The sequence below is a fragment of the Penicillium cosmopolitanum genome, assembly GCF_028827165.1.
Source record: "Penicillium cosmopolitanum strain IBT 29677 chromosome Unknown utg000005l:1.0-4006212.0:1.0-4009387.0, whole genome shotgun sequence".
NCBI lineage: Eukaryota > Fungi > Ascomycota > Eurotiomycetes > Eurotiales > Aspergillaceae > Penicillium > Penicillium cosmopolitanum.
The window spans coordinates 3,796,955-3,815,247 of NW_026622675.1; the positions used below are offsets into that span (position 1 = coordinate 3,796,955).

Consider the following 18,293-nt stretch of genomic DNA (forward strand, 5'->3'; position numbering starts at 1 on the left):
ATCCAGAGATTAGTGAACGCCGTTGACGGGGATTTCTCCATAGTGGACCGGCGTGTAGTTGGGATCTCGGCAGTTTCGGAGGAATTTAGAAGGTTGCGTGAAGCATGAGCTGGAGTTAAATACTACGACCAGGGTCGCGCTGCTTATTGCTTTTTAACCAAAACTGCCGCTGCAAGATGTTTGGACCAAAGGCTTGGATCTGGGCGACTATCGTCGTGCCCGCCCTGGCGGCGAAAGCCTCGTTGAACCTGGGTAATGGGTTTGATTTGACTGTTGACAAAGACTCTAACCACCTGTCTATTGCTCGTGGAAACAGTTCCATTTGGGAGACTGTTGCTGGAAAGCCTTTCCTGAGTGCCTCCTCTGGAGTTGACGAGGTCGTCGGCGCAAGTGGTGCATTCAACATCACCGATGTTGACAACGACAAGTGCACCGACCAGCACATTCGCCGTGTTACTCAGTCTGCTTGGAGTGGCAGTGTCAACGACAAGGCTGCCATCGTTGAGGGAACTCTTTCCGGTTGTGGCGACGAGTCGGTCGACTTCAAATTTGCTGTCTGGGTGCCTGCTGAGCTGTCAGACCGTATTGCTTTCCATATCGATGTTAAGCCCGGTTCCTCTAAGGATGCCGCCACCAAGCTGTTCCTCACCTACGCCTCCTCAAAGTCCGAGGACTTCTACGGACTCGGTGGCCAGGGTTCCTTCGCCTCGATGAAGAACCAGTCTGTTCCAATTTTCTCCCGCGAGCAGGGTGTTGGTCGTGGTGACCAGCCTACCACTGATCTTGAGAATGCGGATAGCTACTTCTCTGGTGGTGACCAATTCACCACCTACTCCGCTGTTCCTCAGTACATCTCTTCCCTCGCTCGTGTCTTTCACCTCGCCGAGGAGAGCACTGCATACACCAAGTTCGACTTCAAGGATCTGAAGGCCGTCACCGTGCGTTATGCGGCCCGGTCCGTCGACGGTTACATCATCCAAGCTGAAAACATGCTGGATGGTATCACCAAGTTGACTGAGTACACTGGAAGAATGGCCGAGCTTCCCCGTTGGGTGGACACTGGTGGGTCCCTTCCAGATTCCTTACAATTTTTTTGAAGACGTTCTAATCATGTAATAGGTGCCGTCCTCGGTATTCAGGGTGGTCAGACTAAGGTGAACAGAATTGTCGACCAAGGTCTGAAGCAGGACTGCCCTATCGCAGCTGTCTGGCTTCAGGATTGGTAAGATACCCCTTGATCAGCTAGATGATGCCTCCATAATAACGTCAAATAGGTCTGGTACTCACTCCCAGAGTGTCTCCTACATGTCTCTCACCGTCTCCCGCCTGTGGTGGAACTGGGAGTCCGACGAGAAGCTCTACCCAACCTGGAAGAAGTTTGTCCAGGAGCTCCGCGATCAGCACAACGTCCGCACTCTGTCTTATATCAACCCCTTCCTCGCCAACGTGAGCACCAAGCCTGACGGCTACCGCCGCGACCTCTTCCTTGAGGCTAGCGAGAAGGGATACATGATCCAGAATGCCACTACCAACGACACATCCATCGTATCCAGCGGTCCCGGTATTGATGCCGGGATTGTTGATCTCACCAACCCCGCCGCTCGCAGCTGGTTCCGTGATGTTCTTATTGACCAGGTCTTCAGCGCGAATGTCTCAGGCTACATGTGTGATTTTGGTGAATACACTCCCGTTACCAAGGACACCCGCTTCTACAACAAGAGCATCGACCCGATGTTCTACCACAACCAGTACCCCCGCGACTGGCCCAAGCTGCACCACTCGCTCACAAAGAGCGTCTCCAGCTTCAAGGAGTCTATCCTCTTCCAGCGCTCGTCCGCCCTGGGATCTCAGCGCTACATGAACCTCTACTGGGCCGGTGACCAGAACACCAACTGGGGCCTGAACGACGGAATCAAGTCCTCCATCACTGTCATGGGCCACATGGGTCTTTCCGGCTTTGCTCATGGCCACGTCGAGATCGGTGGATACACTACTACCTGGCTCGAGAGTGGGGTTGTCAACCGTACCGCCGAGCTTCTGGGTCGCTGGGGAGAACTGTCTGCCGTTTCTAGCGCTGTCTTCCGCTCGCACGAGGGAAATGTTCCCCAATTGAACGCCCAGTTCTACTCCAACTCTACCACCTACGCTTACTACGCGTACAATGCTCGCATGTTCCGCAGTCTGGCGACTTACCGTCGCAGAATCTTGGATACCGAGAGCAAGAACCTTGGCTGGCCTTTGCTTCGTATGCCTGTCATCTACCACCCCAATGATGTCAAGGCGAAGAGCATTAGCTATGAGAGCTTCTACCTTGGTGCTGATCTGTATGTTGCTCCTGTTGTTGACTCTGGTCGCACTAGCGTTGAGGTCTACCTGCCTGGGAAGGAGACTTTCACCCACGTTTGGAGTGGGAAGAAGTATGAGGGTGGCCAGACGGTTCGTGTTGCCGCTCCTTATGGTAAGCCTGCGGTCTTCGTGGTTGGCAAGCCCCAGCACAATGATCTCAAGGACTTCCTTGAATTTGCTCGCAAGGAGAATGGCACCGTCATTCGTGTTTGATGTGGAATTTATGAACATGAGAAATGCCGGTCTCGGTCGGCTATGTGTATGATTTGAATACTTGTCTATAATTATAGAAATACAGAGTTTTTGGGATTACTCTTCTGGAATTTTGTGTACAAATCTACACCATATAAGCGAGCGCAATATTGATGTTCCCGCCACCCTAAACAATCCAGACGAGGCATGTGCTATGAGTATCGTCTTCGTCAGTTCAATTCGATAGAGGTTGAACAGCCCTGGAGTCTTACACAATCTATTCGTTGACAAGTTTAACTTTCTCGGCCCCGTCGCTCCGTTCCGTATAAATCGAATTCAACATCTTCTCGGAGAATCCCTTTAGGCAAAATACCGATGGCACGAGATGATTCAATCTGTGCTCAGTGTTTGCTCCGCCGATCTGCATACCAAAGACCTGAAGATATCGGCAATTACCGCACGGCCTCACCTCAATGTTACATTTCCCCTCACCATCAGACCCCTTGCAATTATCTCATTTAGGAAATTTGTTAAGCTCAAAGCGCAGAGATTTATAAATTGACGATGAATCGATGACAGTTGAATCATTCATCCCGTCGATAATTTATCTCAGCACCGAACTAGTCGGTCTTTGCGAAGATGCGGCTCCGCGGCACTGTCCTTGCCGTGCTCCCACTAGCGAACATTGGCCTTGCGAGCACGAGCGAAACCTCCTCTGGTCGTGAGTACGAAAGATTGTTTTCAAGAAAGGATCGTTTCTAATAAGCGTATATAGTGCTCCCCTTCGCATATGAACCTTTCCCACTCGGCAGCATCACCCCGAACGGATGGCTACGAATCGAGCTTCAGGCGTCTGCCGATGGTCTTGCAGGTCATCTCTTTGATTTCTTCCGATTTGTGAAAAACTCTACATGGATTGGTGGTGATCAAGAGTACAGGTGAATATGACGTGCACTGTGGCTTAGAACGCCGGGCTGACTGTTGAGAATACAGTTCATTAAATGAGGCACTCCCATATTGGGTCAATGGATTAGTCCCACTCGCCTATACCCTACAAGATGATCGGCTGAAAGATCAAGTTTCCACCGTCGTCGACTCCATTCTGGACCGTATCCAGCCAGACGGATGGATTGGACCAGAGACGCTTGCAAGCGGCGAGCGGATGATTTGGGCACGAACCCTCGTATTCCTCGGATTAACCAATCTCGCTGATGCGGATCCAAAGTATGAACAGCCCATTGTTGACGCTCTTCATCGCTTCAATGACCTCATGCACTCTATGCTCAAGAATAATGGAACTGGAATGATCTATCATCAGGGTGATAAGGTAACTGCCGATGACTATGTTTGGTTCCAGGCCCGGAGCGAAGATATGGTTGTCAGCCTGCAGTGGTTGCTGGATTATCACCCTGGTAACCAGACCGAGATCCTGAAGGAGAACATTGACATGATACACCATTGGGCTTCTAAATGGGAGGGATGGTACTCCGAGGGCAGTTACATTACGGAAGATCTCAACGATCTTCCTCAGTCTGTGACGACTGATCAATGGCAATTCCTGCACGGTGTCACCGTTGCCGAGAGTAAGTCGGGCATATTACAGTTCGTCATCGCCTTCATGCTAAATGGAATCTCCTAGGCCTGAAGTTCGCAGCTGTTTACCGGCGTTCGAATGCTAACGAGAGTCTTGTCACAACCGCAAAGAACGGGGTAGGTGCTCAAAAAGTCGAGATCTTTGAATGACTATCACTAATTTATTGCAGGTGGATTGGACGTTCAAATACCACGGTGCGGCATCCGGTACTATCCTTGCCGATGAGCGTCTAGACGGCCTTAATCCATACTATGGCTCCGAGCTATGTACCGACGTTGAAACCATCTACTCCCTCGCCTACAACTACTTCGCGCTTGGCGATTCATCGTACGCAGATCGGGCCGAGCTGGCCGCATTTAATGCTCTTCCAGCTGCTCTCTCTGGAGATTGGTGGGCCCATCAATACGTGACCCAGCCCAATCAGCCATATTCGAAGAATCTCACGGACGAGCCATTCTGGAATACCAATGCGCTCAGTCAGACCTTTGCAGTTGAGCCTGACTATCCATGCTGCACCGTGAACCACCCGCAAGGGTATCCCAAGTTTACAATGTACAGCTTCCTCAAGAATGGAGACAGTGGGATCCTTCATTCCTTGCTGAGCCCAGGGCGTATTCAGACGCAGATTCAAGGGAAAGCGGTCTCGGTGGACTGCCAAACCGATTATCCCTTTGACAATACCTTGTCCTATACTGTTGACAGCGATGTCGACTTCCAACTATACCTTCGCGTTCCAGGATGGGCCACCCAGGCCAAGATCCAAGGATCACCCAGTGATGACGGCGCATCCAAGGACCCCAAAACAGATCTTATCAAAGTCAATATCCCATCTGGAACGACCAAGTTTACCTACGAACTAGGCATGGACCTTGTCACTGCCGACCGGGCCAATGACACTGTCGCGATATACCGTGGAGCCCTCCTTTACGCACTCCACATTCCTCACACTAGCACCTCTGGACCTCCCAAGTTCTACGATACTCAGAAGGAATACCCGGTGGGAACCTACCCCAGCGAGGCACACGATTATGTGCTCTTGAACTCGACCGAGTGGAATGTGGCTATTGATCCCTCAACTCTGGAATATCACGCCGGTTCGGGCGAGTCACTACCATCGCCGACTTTCGAGGATGGCCAGTTGCCGATGTACATTACTGCCAAGGCGTGTTTGATCGGTTGGCCTTTGTTCAGGGTGTGCCAGACTCACCTATTCCAAAGAGTCAGCGGTCTTGTCTCGGGGATACGTTTGAGGCTACGCTGCGGCCGTACGGAAGTGCGAAACTGCACATGTCTGATCTGCCGACGATTGATCTTTCAGAGAAGTGAGAAGCAACTGGTTGGCATGTACCGCGCTCCATAGCCATGATTGATGCAACGTTTCTGGTTAGGAGGGCAGCGTTCCAAAATCACGAGTTTTCCATATTTTGGGCGAATCTGCCGCAGTGAATCTATTCTACCTATCTAAAGTGCTTGATGCTAGCAATTCAGGGTGCTGGGTATACAGATAGAATGCGAAGTCGTATAATGTGAGATGCGAGTGATTCATATCGCGTAGACTTCTCTATTCGAGTGAAGGGCTGAATCAGCACTAGTATCGTTGAAGTCATCTATCCATATTACTATCTTCTAACCCATTCTCCGACCGGGGGCCTTAATGAAAGCTATCACCTTGGAATAACTACTGGTTACTCAACTAGGCAGGGTTTCGTGTGTAACCTATTTATACGGCCGTAAGCAACTCTAATTTTATTCTATTATGATCGTGCTACCAGGCCGAATTCCAACCTGGCTAGATTGTTGATTTTGAAGTGAATTTGAATTATATCGTCTGAGTCAAGGGGTCCCGACCGGGTATTCAAGTTGCGAACCGAGGTTGTCCTACTATATTGGGGCCGGCCTGGAGGGGTGATTTTCGGAAGTCATAGAGTCTGGAGCAACTCGTATGAAGTACAGAGTTCCAAGGTTGTACTAGCAGCCCTGGAGTAAGCACAACGGTGTGAACAGTGGATCACCGAGGATGATCTGCTCTGGTCAGTTCGTTGCTCTACTGCCGGCCCCATACTACTCAGAAAGGAAGCATGCGGGGAGGGCATGTGAAGAAGCTAACCTTGGGTTAGGCCTGTGCCTGGCTGGGGTAGAATATGATTGATCCAATCCTGGAATTAAAGTGGATTTAATATGGGTCCCTACGTTATTCAAAAAATAGTCGCAAAGGTTTCCCATTGGGGTATGATTGGCGTTGACCTCGGCTCGTTTGGGTGTGCAAGCTTGGGCTTCATCTTTTAAAAAGGAAAGACGTCCCCCTACCCCAGACCCTGAGTAGATCATGATCTCGACGTAAATAGAGCATCAGCATCCTCCAACATCTTCCACCATGGCCGCCTACCTCAATCTCCTCCAGCAATACTCCCAAACCGCCCTGGCGGCCCTCCCCCAACCAGCTCAACAATTGCTGCTCAAGCCAGTCACGCAAAAGGCGCTGGCCGCCGTCGTTGCGCTGGGCTTGGTGCGCCATGTGAACAAGACTCTTTCCGCCTGGACTCTACAAAACTGGACGCGCAATGAGAAATGGGTCTCCTCTCGTGAACTCATCCTGCTGACCGGTGGATGCAGTGGAATTGGCAAGCAAGTCATGGAGGATCTGGCCAAGACGGGCGTGCGCGTCATCATTCTCGATATCAACGAGCCCAATTTCACTCTGCCATCCAATGTCTTCTTCTACAAGGCCAATATCACCTCCTCCGCCAGTATTTCCGAGGTCGCCAAGTCTATCCGCAGCGACCACGGCGAGCCGACTGTCCTGGTGAACAACGCTGGCGTCGGCCACGATGGAACTATTCTCGACGAGCCTGAGGCTAAGATTCGTCAAACCTTTGAGGTCAACACCATCTCGCATTTCCTGATGGTCAAGGAGTTCCTCCCCGCCATGGTCAAGGCCAACCACGGTCATGTCATCACGATTGCTTCTATGGCCAGCTTTGTCGCCCTCGGAGAGATGGCCGATTACTGCTGCTCCAAGGCCAGTGCTCTTGCATTCCACGAGTCTCTTCGCCAGGAGCTGCGTTACTGGTACAAGGCGCCTAATGTGCGCACCAGGTGAGTTTAGCTGCTGGCCCTGAATTGTTGGTGAAACCCCCAGCTAACCCGATTTCTACCAGTGTCATTCACCCCATGTGGGTTCGCACTCCGATGATCAAGATGCTTACCGACCACGAATCCCAATTCCGCCAACCCATCATGACCGTTCAATTTGTCTCCGACGCCATCTGCAAGCAGATTCTCACCCAAACCAGTGGTCAGATTATCCTGCCGGCCAGCCAATCCGCCGCCAGTCTGGTGCGTGCCATGCCTACCTGGATCCAGGAAGGAATCCGCACTTTTGCTTCGGGGTCATTGCGTCGCATGCGCAATGTGCAGCCGTACGAGAAGTAAATCTAGTTGCAGGGGTCTCCTGAGTTCTGAGTCTTGACAGTCAGCGAGTTGTATATACCCGGGTTTCGCACCCGATGAGACATGTTCTGCTCTTTTGTATTGATACGAATATACCATTCAGCGATTTATTCACTGCCAGTGTAATAGTAGTAGTATTAGTAGTAGTAGAATGTATCCTCAGACTGAGATGCTTCATGTCGCACAGCTTAGTCAGTCGACATTACTATATCTATTGGTATTAATTTACTATTTCTTTGATCGCCATCCATCTACACACATCTCACCGCGCTCATCTATCTCTCCTCCTTCAGTATACTAGTAGTATACACCATCCTACTCATATCTCTCATCATATATACTACTATTCCTAGTATACTGCAGTGTTACGCCCAAGCATCTCACTGACAGCTGCGAGATTCCCGCGCAGCTGGATCGAGTCTGACGGGTGCACAATGCACTGTCCACCTGTTCCTGGGTACTTTTAATAACCCACGACTATTTGAATGCCAGTTGTGTCTCTCCCCTCGATGACGCAGTTGCTTCCACTTTTGCCGTGCGGAGAATCGGCAAATTCGCATTTCTCCGACGCGCAACTCCGCACTCCGCACCAACACGAGCAACTTGAACCTTCTGGAACTGCAACTGCCGAGAGGTTCAAGTTCTCCTTGATCATCTCTTCTTCAGACAACTGTTAGCACTTTCTCTCTACATTCAAAATGCCCTCAGAAACATCCCCCCTCCTCGAAAATGGGGACCGCTCCCCTCGATCGCGTTCACCCCGGTCGCATCGCTCACTATCCACATACCTCAAACAACCCCTCGATCCGCGCCATGGCGATCTGCTCCTTCTCTTCTGCTACATAATCACCGGTCTCCTCGACAGTTCTGCCGTCTTCATCTGGGGCTCCTTTGTGAGCATGCAAACCGGGAACACAGTCTACTTCGGTCTTGGCCTCGTCGGCACCGACGACGACCGTTGGATTAAATCTGGAGTATCGATTGCAGGATTCTGTCTGGGCTCGCTATGCTTTGCGGCCTTTCATCGCGCGTTTGCGCCGAGACAGCGCTGGGTGCTGATTGCCTCCTTCACGATCCAGTTACTTTGTATCGTGGTCGCGGCGCTGATCGTGACTATCTTCCACTCGTCGCGGAATCAGCCCTTGAGTTGGTTGGTTCTGGTTCCGATTGTTCTTGTCGCGTTTCAGAGTAGTGGACAGGCTGTTACCAGTCGCGTGCTGAAGTACAATGCTCTCACTAGTGTCGTGCTGACCAGTGTTTACTGTGACCTGTTCTCCCATCCGGATTTGCTGTCGCCAAAGTTGATTAGGAATACGGAGCAGATGCGCAGGATTGGGGCTGTTGTTTTCTTGCTCATTGGGGTTGTTATTGGTGGATTCTGGGCACATAGCGATGTTGGTATGATGGGGGCGTTGTGGACAGCTGCTTTCTTGAAGGGTTTGATTATTATTGCTTGGATCTTCTGGAGCAAGGAATAGATGGCATAGATGGGGTGATGGATGGTGCTGGTTGGAGTTTTCATTGGGGGTTTAGATCACCAAGAGAGCAATCATGGTCAGAATAAACATGTACTAGCCAAGAGTTGAGACAGCCATTCTTCTACACGATGTACTCTGCCTAGAATTCCCAGGTGGTCTTCTCATTCTTCGGAATAATGTAGAAAATGCAAAGTGCAACCCATGGATGTTACTAGTACGCGAGGCGAGCACTCCCGAGGTCCAGGGCTGGTAGTAGCGGGACATTTGGCGTAACTTATAAATATTAGTAGTACTATCCATGGGTTACTTTGGGCAGGAAGGTAGGCTTGATTGAAGGATTGGAACAGTAAAGTCAAATATTCTATACAGCGAGAAAATGAAAGAGGTATGGACAAGAGTAGGAACTAAATGACAGGATATTATCGGTCGAGCAGTTTCGCAGACCGGGCGTATATAGATCGTATTTATGCAAACCCAGAATTAGATAGAGTATTCCCAAGCAACGCCGTTCCGCAATGGAAGAAATGTATCAAGGAAATACAAAAAGGGAAAGTGGTATCGTGTAGATAAACTTGAAAGTATCGCTCGTGAGGTCAGACGCGCATAATGAAGAGATTATGGCTTGGAGAGTTGTTCCTTGCGGAAGAAGAGTAGGAAGCCGGCACAGATGAGAAGCTGACATGACAGGGCAATCCAGAACCAGGCATTCGCAAGTTCACCAGCGCCCTTGGTGATATCGGGGCTGATGGGACCAGGGCCTACCCGATTGGGTCCAAATGCGCGAGCGCAAATGGTGGCAATCGAACCAAGGACCTGCGAGGCGATGAGGGCAAAGCACATGTGGACACGCGTAAGTGTTTGCAGGAGGATGACACCGAAGCCCAGACCCTGGATAGAATCGAGTACTCCGAGCCAGAGCCAGATACTGCGAGAAGCAAGAGCACCGGCGGTATATCCTCCACCAACCCAAGGCAGATAGTAACCAATGCCTGAAATTCCCCACCAGATTTGGATGAAGCGAGGTGCGCCCAGACCACAGGCGAAGACCGGGAGGAACCAACTGTGCCTCTTGGAGAACTTGCTGACGATGAAGAGGAAAGCACACCAGACAACTCCGAAGAAGACGATGCATAGAATCACAATCTCCCAGGCGTGGGTGTGTTCGGAGCTCCACAAGAAACTCCAGTTACGACCGTATGGTGCGCTCATGAAGAAGTTTTGCAGGATGACCGCGACGAAGTTCCATAGAACGATCTTGCGACGGAAAAGCGACTTATAGAAAAGAAGGAACCTTACCAGGCTTCTGGCGGTAGTAGTTAGGCAATCCAAAGACAAGAAGTAGACCCATTCCCCAGAGGAAAATGGCGATGGGGTAGCAAATAGCAGACATCTTCCAGGTGTTTGAGATCATAGTGTCGGAGTTCAAAATACCCTCACTAGAGGCCTTGGTAAGGGTCGAGCCCCAGTACCAAAGACCAATAACGTAGGCTTGTTGAATTCCTTGAATAACACAGGCACGGAAGATCCAAGTCTCGACCGGGGCACCACCCTCGTCACCGAAGTTCGATGCGAAAAAGATGGATCCACTGGAAGAGGCTGCGGCGTAACATCCACTGCCGATGTTTTGAATCCATCCGCGCGCGACTTCATCAGCTTGCCAATGAGCAGAGCCGATAAGAAGGAAGGCGAGACCATAGAAGAACCAAGGCGTGGACAGACAAACGACGCACTTGAAGTAACGGAACACGAGCCACCAGCAGACAGAGGTAATGGCATATGTAGTGGCGATACCGTAGAGCTTCTCAGCACTCTCACCGACCTCACCAGTCAGCAATGTGATCTGGTAAGAGTTGGCTGCGATGATTTGACCCAGGGCGAGGAAGATTGAGTAGACAGGCCAATCCCCGATCTTGATTTGCATCCATTTTCTCAGACCAGTGGGAGGAACGTAGTCCTTTCCAAGCAGGAACTCATCATCGTAGCTGTCGTGACTCTCACTGAGAGCGATATGGGAAAGAGCTTCATCGTTGTAAGACTCTGCAGCTGGCGATGCGTTGTTTCTTCCACGGAAGACGGAAGGAGTTGGCGACTTGGGGTTGTTGCGACCAAGTTTGGCATTGCGGAATCGATCAAACCATTCTTGCTCACTCTTGATCAAGAACTCTTCAATACAGAGGTCGGCTTCAGAGTTGGATCCATTCAGACCCTGAAGCTTTGTCTCGAAGTTATGGTAGTATTCACCCGTGCCGTCAGTGAAGAATGGATCGACCTTCTGAAGCTTGAAGTCTTTCTTGTTACCCACGACGGAATCAAGTGAGAGAACAGAGGCATTGCTGTATCGGTTGGACTCAGAGAAAGGCTTGGACGGAGGAAGTAGAAGCTGATCGGGTTTAGGGGAACCAGGACTACCAGGAGGAATGAGGAATCTGGCATGCGTAGACTCCTGGCTGTTGCGACGCGTCGAAGGCAAAGCAAACGCCGGCGTTTGTCTTTCAGCCGCTTGGCGACGACGTCCCTCTTCAACTTCAGCTGGGGTCATGGTGTACTCATCATCACCATAAATACTGTGCGCCATCTCTTCGTCATCGCTGCTGTCGCTGGGTGTGTTGGACGAGGTCGAGTTCTCATTCTCGTGCTCATCGACGACGCCCTCCACTGGATTGCGACGACCACGGCGACTGCGATGACCAGGTCCAGAACGAACACCCAGTGAGAGGGACCGGTTCAGACTAGATTGGGGCTTCTCGGTCTCGTGCGGGCTGAGATCTCTGCTATAGCTCACGACCCTTGGAGAATCCAGACCGTTGATCTGGTTGAGGGTTGAGTAGCTGGCCTCTCGGGAATGCATCCCCGCCAGACCAGGGGAAGGAAGCGGGCTCATTGACAGTGCGTCCCGCTGTATGGACGCTCCATTAGGTGTACTGGTTCCAGAAGAAGTCAAGGGACGTCCATGTCCCTTAGCAACCTCTCGATCGTGGACTGCGATGGCCGTGGTTTGCAGAATCTCAAGATCCTCCACCCACTGAGCAACGGGGAAACGTTGCTTAGCAGATCTAGCTCTCATCATAGCACGGGTGTCTTGCTTCGAGCTGAGCGCAGCATCGATTGCGAGCTTGAATTGAACCAGCAAGTGAGATGTCGAGGTCGATTCCACGTTATACCACCAACCTGGCATTTGACCCAAGCCACCAACGCGGGCTCCAATACCGAGGGCTCCCTTTCTTCCAAACTCCACTGCGACCAAGCCGAATGGCTCATCACGAGAAGGAATAAGAGCGAACTCTGCACCGGAGAAGATAAACGGTGGGAGGGCAGTGAATTCAGGCTTGGAGAAGACACGGCCGGGATAAACCTCCATCATGCGAGCAAGTTTGAGAGCAGCGAATTTTCCATAAAGATCAATCACGGGTCCGATACAGATGACCTGCACGTTGGGACGAGCCTCCAGAACAGCGGGCATAGCGTCTGCGATGAGATCGACACCCTTCTGCATTGACCAACGACCAACGAACACCATGAGGTCGGCGTCGGGGTTCTGCTCAAGTCCAGCCCACTCCTGGGCCTGACGCTTAAGCTCTCCACGGCCAGCTTCATAATCGGCGTCGACAAGAATATCCTCATCCTTGTTCTTGACAGGCTGACGGGTCCACTCTCCAACATCAGATGGATCGGGGTTAGGGAGATTTCCCACTTTACGGAGACCCCAGAAGATAGGGTAGCGAGCATATGATCGCTTTCCGTACTTCTTGGAAACACCAACAGCGCCGAAACCTTGTTGCTGGACTCTGAGATAACTGGCGCCGGCGTGAAGCAGGTTGAAAACCTCACCAAATTGAACGTAGCGCCGGGCAACATCTTCTTCGAGGTTGAACACATCACAGACCTCACGTCTCTCCTTTTGAGTGCGCATCGGCCAGAGACCCTGGAACTCAGCGTTGTGAAGCGACAAACAGGCTGGGATAGTCTCAGGAAGCAGATAAAGAGGTGCGACTGAGCCGTGATAATCGTTGATATGGTAGAGATCGATAGGGAAACGTTTGATTGCCTGAGCAATGCACTGATTCCAGGCGGAATAGTACACTGCGCTGTCCAGGTCGTCCATACGTGCCGGGTAGGGCTCGGACTTCGATTGCTGACGGAAGACGGGGGCGTCCAAGAGCACGTATGTGATATTCTTCAAGGTGTGATATTGAACCTGCACCTGGTATTCACTCCCAAGGATCTTCACGGTCATTGGATCTGCGACCCGATCGACAGGGTAATCAACACCACCGACACATGGAACCACCCAGATCAAATCCTGATGACCGAGAGTCTTTCCCATGAGCTGTGCCATAACACCGAGACCACCGATCTTGATCTTGATAGCCCAGTCCTCGATATCGTACTCCATGGTAGCGATCAAAACCATTCGTCGCTTGCCAGAAGCCGCAGCGGCTCCAAGAGCGGTGGTACTCTGCATGAAACCCGATTTGTTTGCGAGGCGCATGAGAGGGTTCACGTAGTTACCACGATCGCTTGAACCGGAGGGTTTGAGCTTCTTCAAAAAGACCATGGGGCCAAGTCGCGACTTCTCGCTGACACCATTCTCATTGAACTTGACTTTGTAGAATGACTTCATGAAGATGTAGACACATCCCACACCGGTAAGTACCGGGATGATCCAGAAGAGGACAAACATGACGATCTGAGGGGTCTGTTTGCCAACAGGAATGAGATCGTAGCGCTGGGTGGCATCGTTGACATATAGTTTCCATGAGAGGTATGGAGATGGCGGAGGCTTGGTGATATTGAGCAAGGTACTTGACAGAGATGAGGGAGGCATGCGATCCAAGATGTTGTCGCCATCTGCATCACCAAGAACCCAGCTTTGATCAGGCTTTCCATCGGGATTGACTCCCCAGATGTTGATCTGACCCACAGCTGGCCATTCCGAAGTAAAGTGGTACTTCCAATATCCGTCTTCAGTATCAAGCTGGATGTTGTTGTCGAGGCCACCGTCATAGCCGTATTGGTTGTATGGTCCGTTGAAGAATGCGTGGGGAAAACGACGAGGAACATCAGAATGCCAGTTTGAATCGCCTTCCTGGACGTAATCACTACTTCCAGTCAAGCTGCTCCAGTATTCAACACGTACATGGTTGCCCTTCCAAGCTTGCTTGCTGGTACCAGACCATGAGAGAGCTTGGGCGGTATCATTACCACCAGTGTATTTTCTCCAGGGGGAGAATGTCGTACCCCAGTTGGTGGAATAGCGGTACTTCTCGGCCCCAGCAGCGTGGTGCTGAATGAAAAGGGTGTCGTTGTTCTCGTGCTGATGCAAGAGACTGGTCGAGTAGTTGGCTGTGGTGAACACCATAGGGTTATCGATCTGGCCAATACGGAAAAGAAAGTGATCCACAGCCCCTGTGAATGAATCTCCGTCTGCATTGCTAGCGTTCTTCAGAGTCACTCTATGGACACCATTGTAAACGTCGGTGAGTTTGGCCGACCAAACAAAACGGCTAGGAATTTGGCCCGCCCAGGAAGTCTGGGTGGCATCGATTGTTGAGCAGTTCACGGTAGCCTTGTCAACCTTGGCAGTATTTCCAGACTCGGTGGAGGAGTTTAACGAAAGACTCTTTGTAATGGAATCGCAGTCCATCTTCTCCGAAAAGTATAGTTCGATGGGCAGGTCCTCGGAAAGGTTCGGAGCGACAGTGGAGAGAACAGGTGCGTCGTGGCCTGGGGTAAAGCCAGTAACCATCGAGCGAGGCGTCTTGAACTGGCTTTTGGGGACATAAGCGCGGAACTCGTATCTCGTCATGGACATTTTGGAAGTGCATCCGTTGTACTCTGATGATCCGTTCAGTCCGAGCTTCTTCGGACTAGCCTCAAGCTTGATCTCGTCGTGGGGGTAGAAGAGGTTTTTCACGGTGGTTCCTTCGTCGAATGGAGCAATCAATGCAGTATCATTGTCGGAGCAATCGAACTTCCAGTCGATGGTACGATTGGTATTTTGGTAAACAAGCCACACTGGCTGATTGTCTGTGTCAGAACCAAGGTCTTGGAGATTGATATTGACATCTCGAACAACAGACCAGATACCGGTCTCGGTGACAGTGCCGTTTGAACCGGGGTATACGACATCCTCGGTGGACTTTGAAAGAGTGGTGAGGGTGTAGCCATCGTTCAACACAGGGAAAAGCTCGCGAAGTTGATACATGTGCTTCATGATGTTGCGGACAGGGTGACTTGGGTCACGATGATCATATGCAACAGACTCATTGTGACATCCATAGCGAGCAGCTTCAATAGGCCACTGGTAGTACTGACCAGAGTCCAGTGCAAAACAGCCATGTGATCTCCAGGCTGTAGCAGGAGACATAGCCTGTCGTCCATAGATATAATTCTCCGCGGTCGCGTCGAGAACATAGAAAGCTTGCTCCTCGCCCCAGAGCGCCAGAGGAATTCCAGGAAGAAGCAATGTCGTGATAAAGGATCCAAGCAGCTGTCTCTGAACACCGTCCTTGATTGAAGGCCATCGGAAAACATCCTGGTTAGTTGCCCCGAACATGTGTCGCGGGTCAAACTTGCCAGTGTTTGGGTTGATGAGATCGTTTGTTGTCATCATTGTGTTCCAGGCTTCGACCCAGTCAACAGGAAGATCAAAGCCAGCAGCCAACTGACCATCCATTCCCAAGAAGCGTGTCAGCATACGGTAGATTGAGTAGTGGAATGCAGCGCCATCAATAGCTTCGTGGCCGATTTCGCGGAGAAAGTATTGCGAGTCAGACTCATTGGTCATCTTCATGGAGTCAATCGCATTATCTGGCAATTGGTTTGGCTGTCTGCCCCGGCCAAGATAAATAGAGCCGAAGGTATTACCACCAGTGATTTCACCAGAGATGAAGAAATTCTCCTTGCCCACGGCGCGCGCACACTCGCGATACGCCGCTGACATTTCACCAAGCGCTTCGACGGTAGATTGGGTTGCCTTATCGTATCTGAAGCCATCGATATCCAGAGACGCAATAATCATACAAGAGTGCTGAATTAGTCTCTCTCGCACTGTCGGTTCCCATTCACGGAGGCGATCCTGCACCGACGCGAATTTGGCAAGCTGACGTTTCCAATCAGGGTAAACACCAAAGGCTTCGATGTCACCATATTGATCGAAGTCACTATCGTAGCAGCCGACAAGAGCGGCAGTCTGAGATTCGTTGACAGGGTATCCGTTTTCGAACCAGAAGCGAGGGTAGTTGCAGGAGTCGTTATACGAGTTACCAATATCGAAGTCGACGTAGCGGCGCTCTGATTTCCATTGGGTCTTGTATTCCTTTTCGCTGAAAGGAGTCGTCGTGTTGAGGTGTCCGTCAAAACCGATCAAATCACCCATACTATTAGAAGTTTATTAGTACTTGAGAGCAAAATTCTCTGTACATGGAGGGGACTCACGTTGCGATCGTGTTGTCGAACACGACGTACATGCCACGCTTGTGTATTTCAGTGATAGCATCGCGCCAGACCTGAAGTGTGCCGTAATGTTGGTCTAGCAATGTTGTATCTAAAGCAGAGTAACCATCGAAACCCCAAGGCTGATTCATCAGGGAGGTGCCGGCGAGGTAAAGAGCCTATCATCCAGTTAGAATGAAACCCTTCAGTAGATATCGTAGATGATACGAACTTTGATCCCCATTCCTTGCAGATAGTCGAGTGTGTCAACGAGCCCAGCGACGTCTCCTCCATGGCGCATTTGATTGGAGTTAATATCGTGCTCGAATTGTGTGCCGTTGATGTTATCGTTTGTGGGGTCGCCGTTGACGAAGCGATCAAGAAAGAGTGTGTAGAATGGGAATCGCCAGTTATCTGGGGACGCATGGTATTTTCCTTTGTGGTCTGGCCATTCACCCCAGTATTCTGCAGGATCTGTCGCATCCTTGTTTTGGTTAAGGTTGTATTCCAGTAAGGACTCATCGTAGGGCCAGGATGAAACTGTTGTGGCTAGCAGCGCCAATAGTCCACCTGATATTGACCACCGCATGATGTATTATGATAGGAACCGAGAGGGCTCCTTTCTCTAAAAGAAAACAAAAGATGAGATGTGTAAAAGTGAGAAATCTCACCCTGCAGAGAAGATGGGGGGGTTCGGTCTCTGGGCACAACCGCAAGTATTTCGCTCACTCTGCCTGACGACCCAGCGTTCTGGACTGTGAGAACCGCACGGGAGGTTCAAGCTGATTGTGCAGGAATACGAGAGTCAAAAACACCGCCAATCTGTGAGAAATCGAAATAAATTCAAAAGAAGAAAGCGAGATTATGACAAGATAAGTCCAAAGCACATAATGAGACAGGAACTAACCAATTTGACAGATTAGTGGCTTCTAAATTTGTATTAAGAAAGCAAAGTCTGGAACTATTGGCATTTTTACGCGAGTTGAGACATTTCGAGATTCTAAATTTGAGGATAGTTCGCAGCATCTATCCATCAGCTGGCTAAAAATGGCACGTACATGTATTTCACGCTAGAATACGAGATTTACCAGTGTTCTGGGAGTATCACCCGTTGAGATCCGCCTCGATGTAGAGGAGATACTCATTCCTTGCACGCCTATTGGACTTGATGGGCCAGGAACCCACTGGGTCCATGCAGGGTGGAATCCTGGATGAGTACCGAACATGTCGGGGTGGTTGTCTCACGTTGGCATTACCCGCGGAAGAAATTACAATGATTTACAAATAGATATACAGGGTCTTTTGATTGCCCAGGAAAAATAGATTCGGACTGGTCCCGTCATAACGGTCAAATAAGCCATGAAGTTGACGCTGGAACACGTACTCCGCCTCAAAATCCCTTTGTGCAATGCCAGATCGTTGGAAATGAATTATTTCTAACGAGGTTAATTTAATTCTCGATCCCAATCACGTTAGAGATATGTCAGTTTATTCTATGTTAACAACTCACAAAATTATTATGTTGAAGTTGTCGGTATATCTCGTATTCTCGGAGTACCGAAAGCGTGATAGCTCGACCCGGAAAAGTCGTCCCGCGTGGCTGTTGGACCGATAGCAAGGAAACGGACCGAGAGCCCTACGGGACCCGGAGGCTACGGTAACAGGTGGGTCACAATGTTTCACCGATTAGCGTATTTGTGTATGGATTCGCTTTTCGTTCCATTTCTGGCAATCCCCATTCCAAGTAGTATAATATCTGATTCACAGCAGTGGAGAACGGAAATCCTGAAGAAAAAGAA

At 50.5% G+C, this 18,293-nt stretch overlaps 5 protein-coding genes across 5 annotated transcripts; 4 read left to right on the forward strand and 1 right to left on the reverse strand.

Annotated features, from left to right (window-relative positions):
- Positions 1 to 176: 176 nt before the first annotated feature.
- Positions 177 to 2,559, forward strand: N7509_004434 (uncharacterized protein; the record flags this gene model as incomplete). Its single annotated transcript, XM_056629071.1, has 3 exons — positions 177 to 1,062; positions 1,120 to 1,222; positions 1,275 to 2,559. The coding sequence occupies 3 exons, from the start codon at positions 177 to 179 to the stop codon at positions 2,557 to 2,559; spliced, it is 2,274 nt and encodes a 757-aa protein (XP_056491805.1).
- A 618-nt stretch (positions 2,560 to 3,177) lies between these two features.
- On the forward strand, positions 3,178 to 5,382 carry N7509_004435 (uncharacterized protein; the record flags this gene model as incomplete). The annotated part of the gene is made up of 6 exons (XM_056629072.1): positions 3,178 to 3,259; positions 3,314 to 3,476; positions 3,532 to 4,121; positions 4,178 to 4,248; positions 4,302 to 5,324; positions 5,353 to 5,382. 6 exons carry the CDS (start codon positions 3,178 to 3,180, stop codon positions 5,380 to 5,382), a joined length of 1,959 nt encoding a protein of 652 aa, XP_056491806.1.
- A 1,124-nt stretch (positions 5,383 to 6,506) lies between these two features.
- Positions 6,507 to 7,564, forward strand: N7509_004436 (uncharacterized protein; the record flags this gene model as incomplete). The annotated part of the gene is made up of 2 exons (XM_056629073.1): positions 6,507 to 7,228; positions 7,291 to 7,564. The coding sequence occupies 2 exons, from the start codon at positions 6,507 to 6,509 to the stop codon at positions 7,562 to 7,564; spliced, it is 996 nt and encodes a 331-aa protein (XP_056491807.1).
- Positions 7,565 to 8,280: 716 nt separating this feature from the next.
- N7509_004437 (YoaK family protein) lies at positions 8,281 to 9,060 on the forward strand (the record flags this gene model as incomplete). The annotated part of the gene is made up of 1 exon (XM_056629074.1): positions 8,281 to 9,060. One exon carries the CDS (start codon positions 8,281 to 8,283, stop codon positions 9,058 to 9,060), a length of 780 nt encoding a protein of 259 aa, XP_056491808.1.
- A 615-nt stretch (positions 9,061 to 9,675) lies between these two features.
- N7509_004438 (alpha-1-3-glucan synthase) lies at positions 9,676 to 17,083 on the reverse strand (the record flags this gene model as incomplete). The annotated part of the gene is given in 4 exon segments (XM_056629075.1): positions 9,676 to 10,332; positions 10,352 to 16,439; positions 16,498 to 16,673; positions 16,727 to 17,083. The coding sequence occupies 4 exon segments, from the start codon at positions 17,081 to 17,083 to the stop codon at positions 9,676 to 9,678; spliced, it is 7,278 nt and encodes a 2,425-aa protein (XP_056491809.1).
- Positions 17,084 to 18,293: the final 1,210 nt, after the last annotated feature.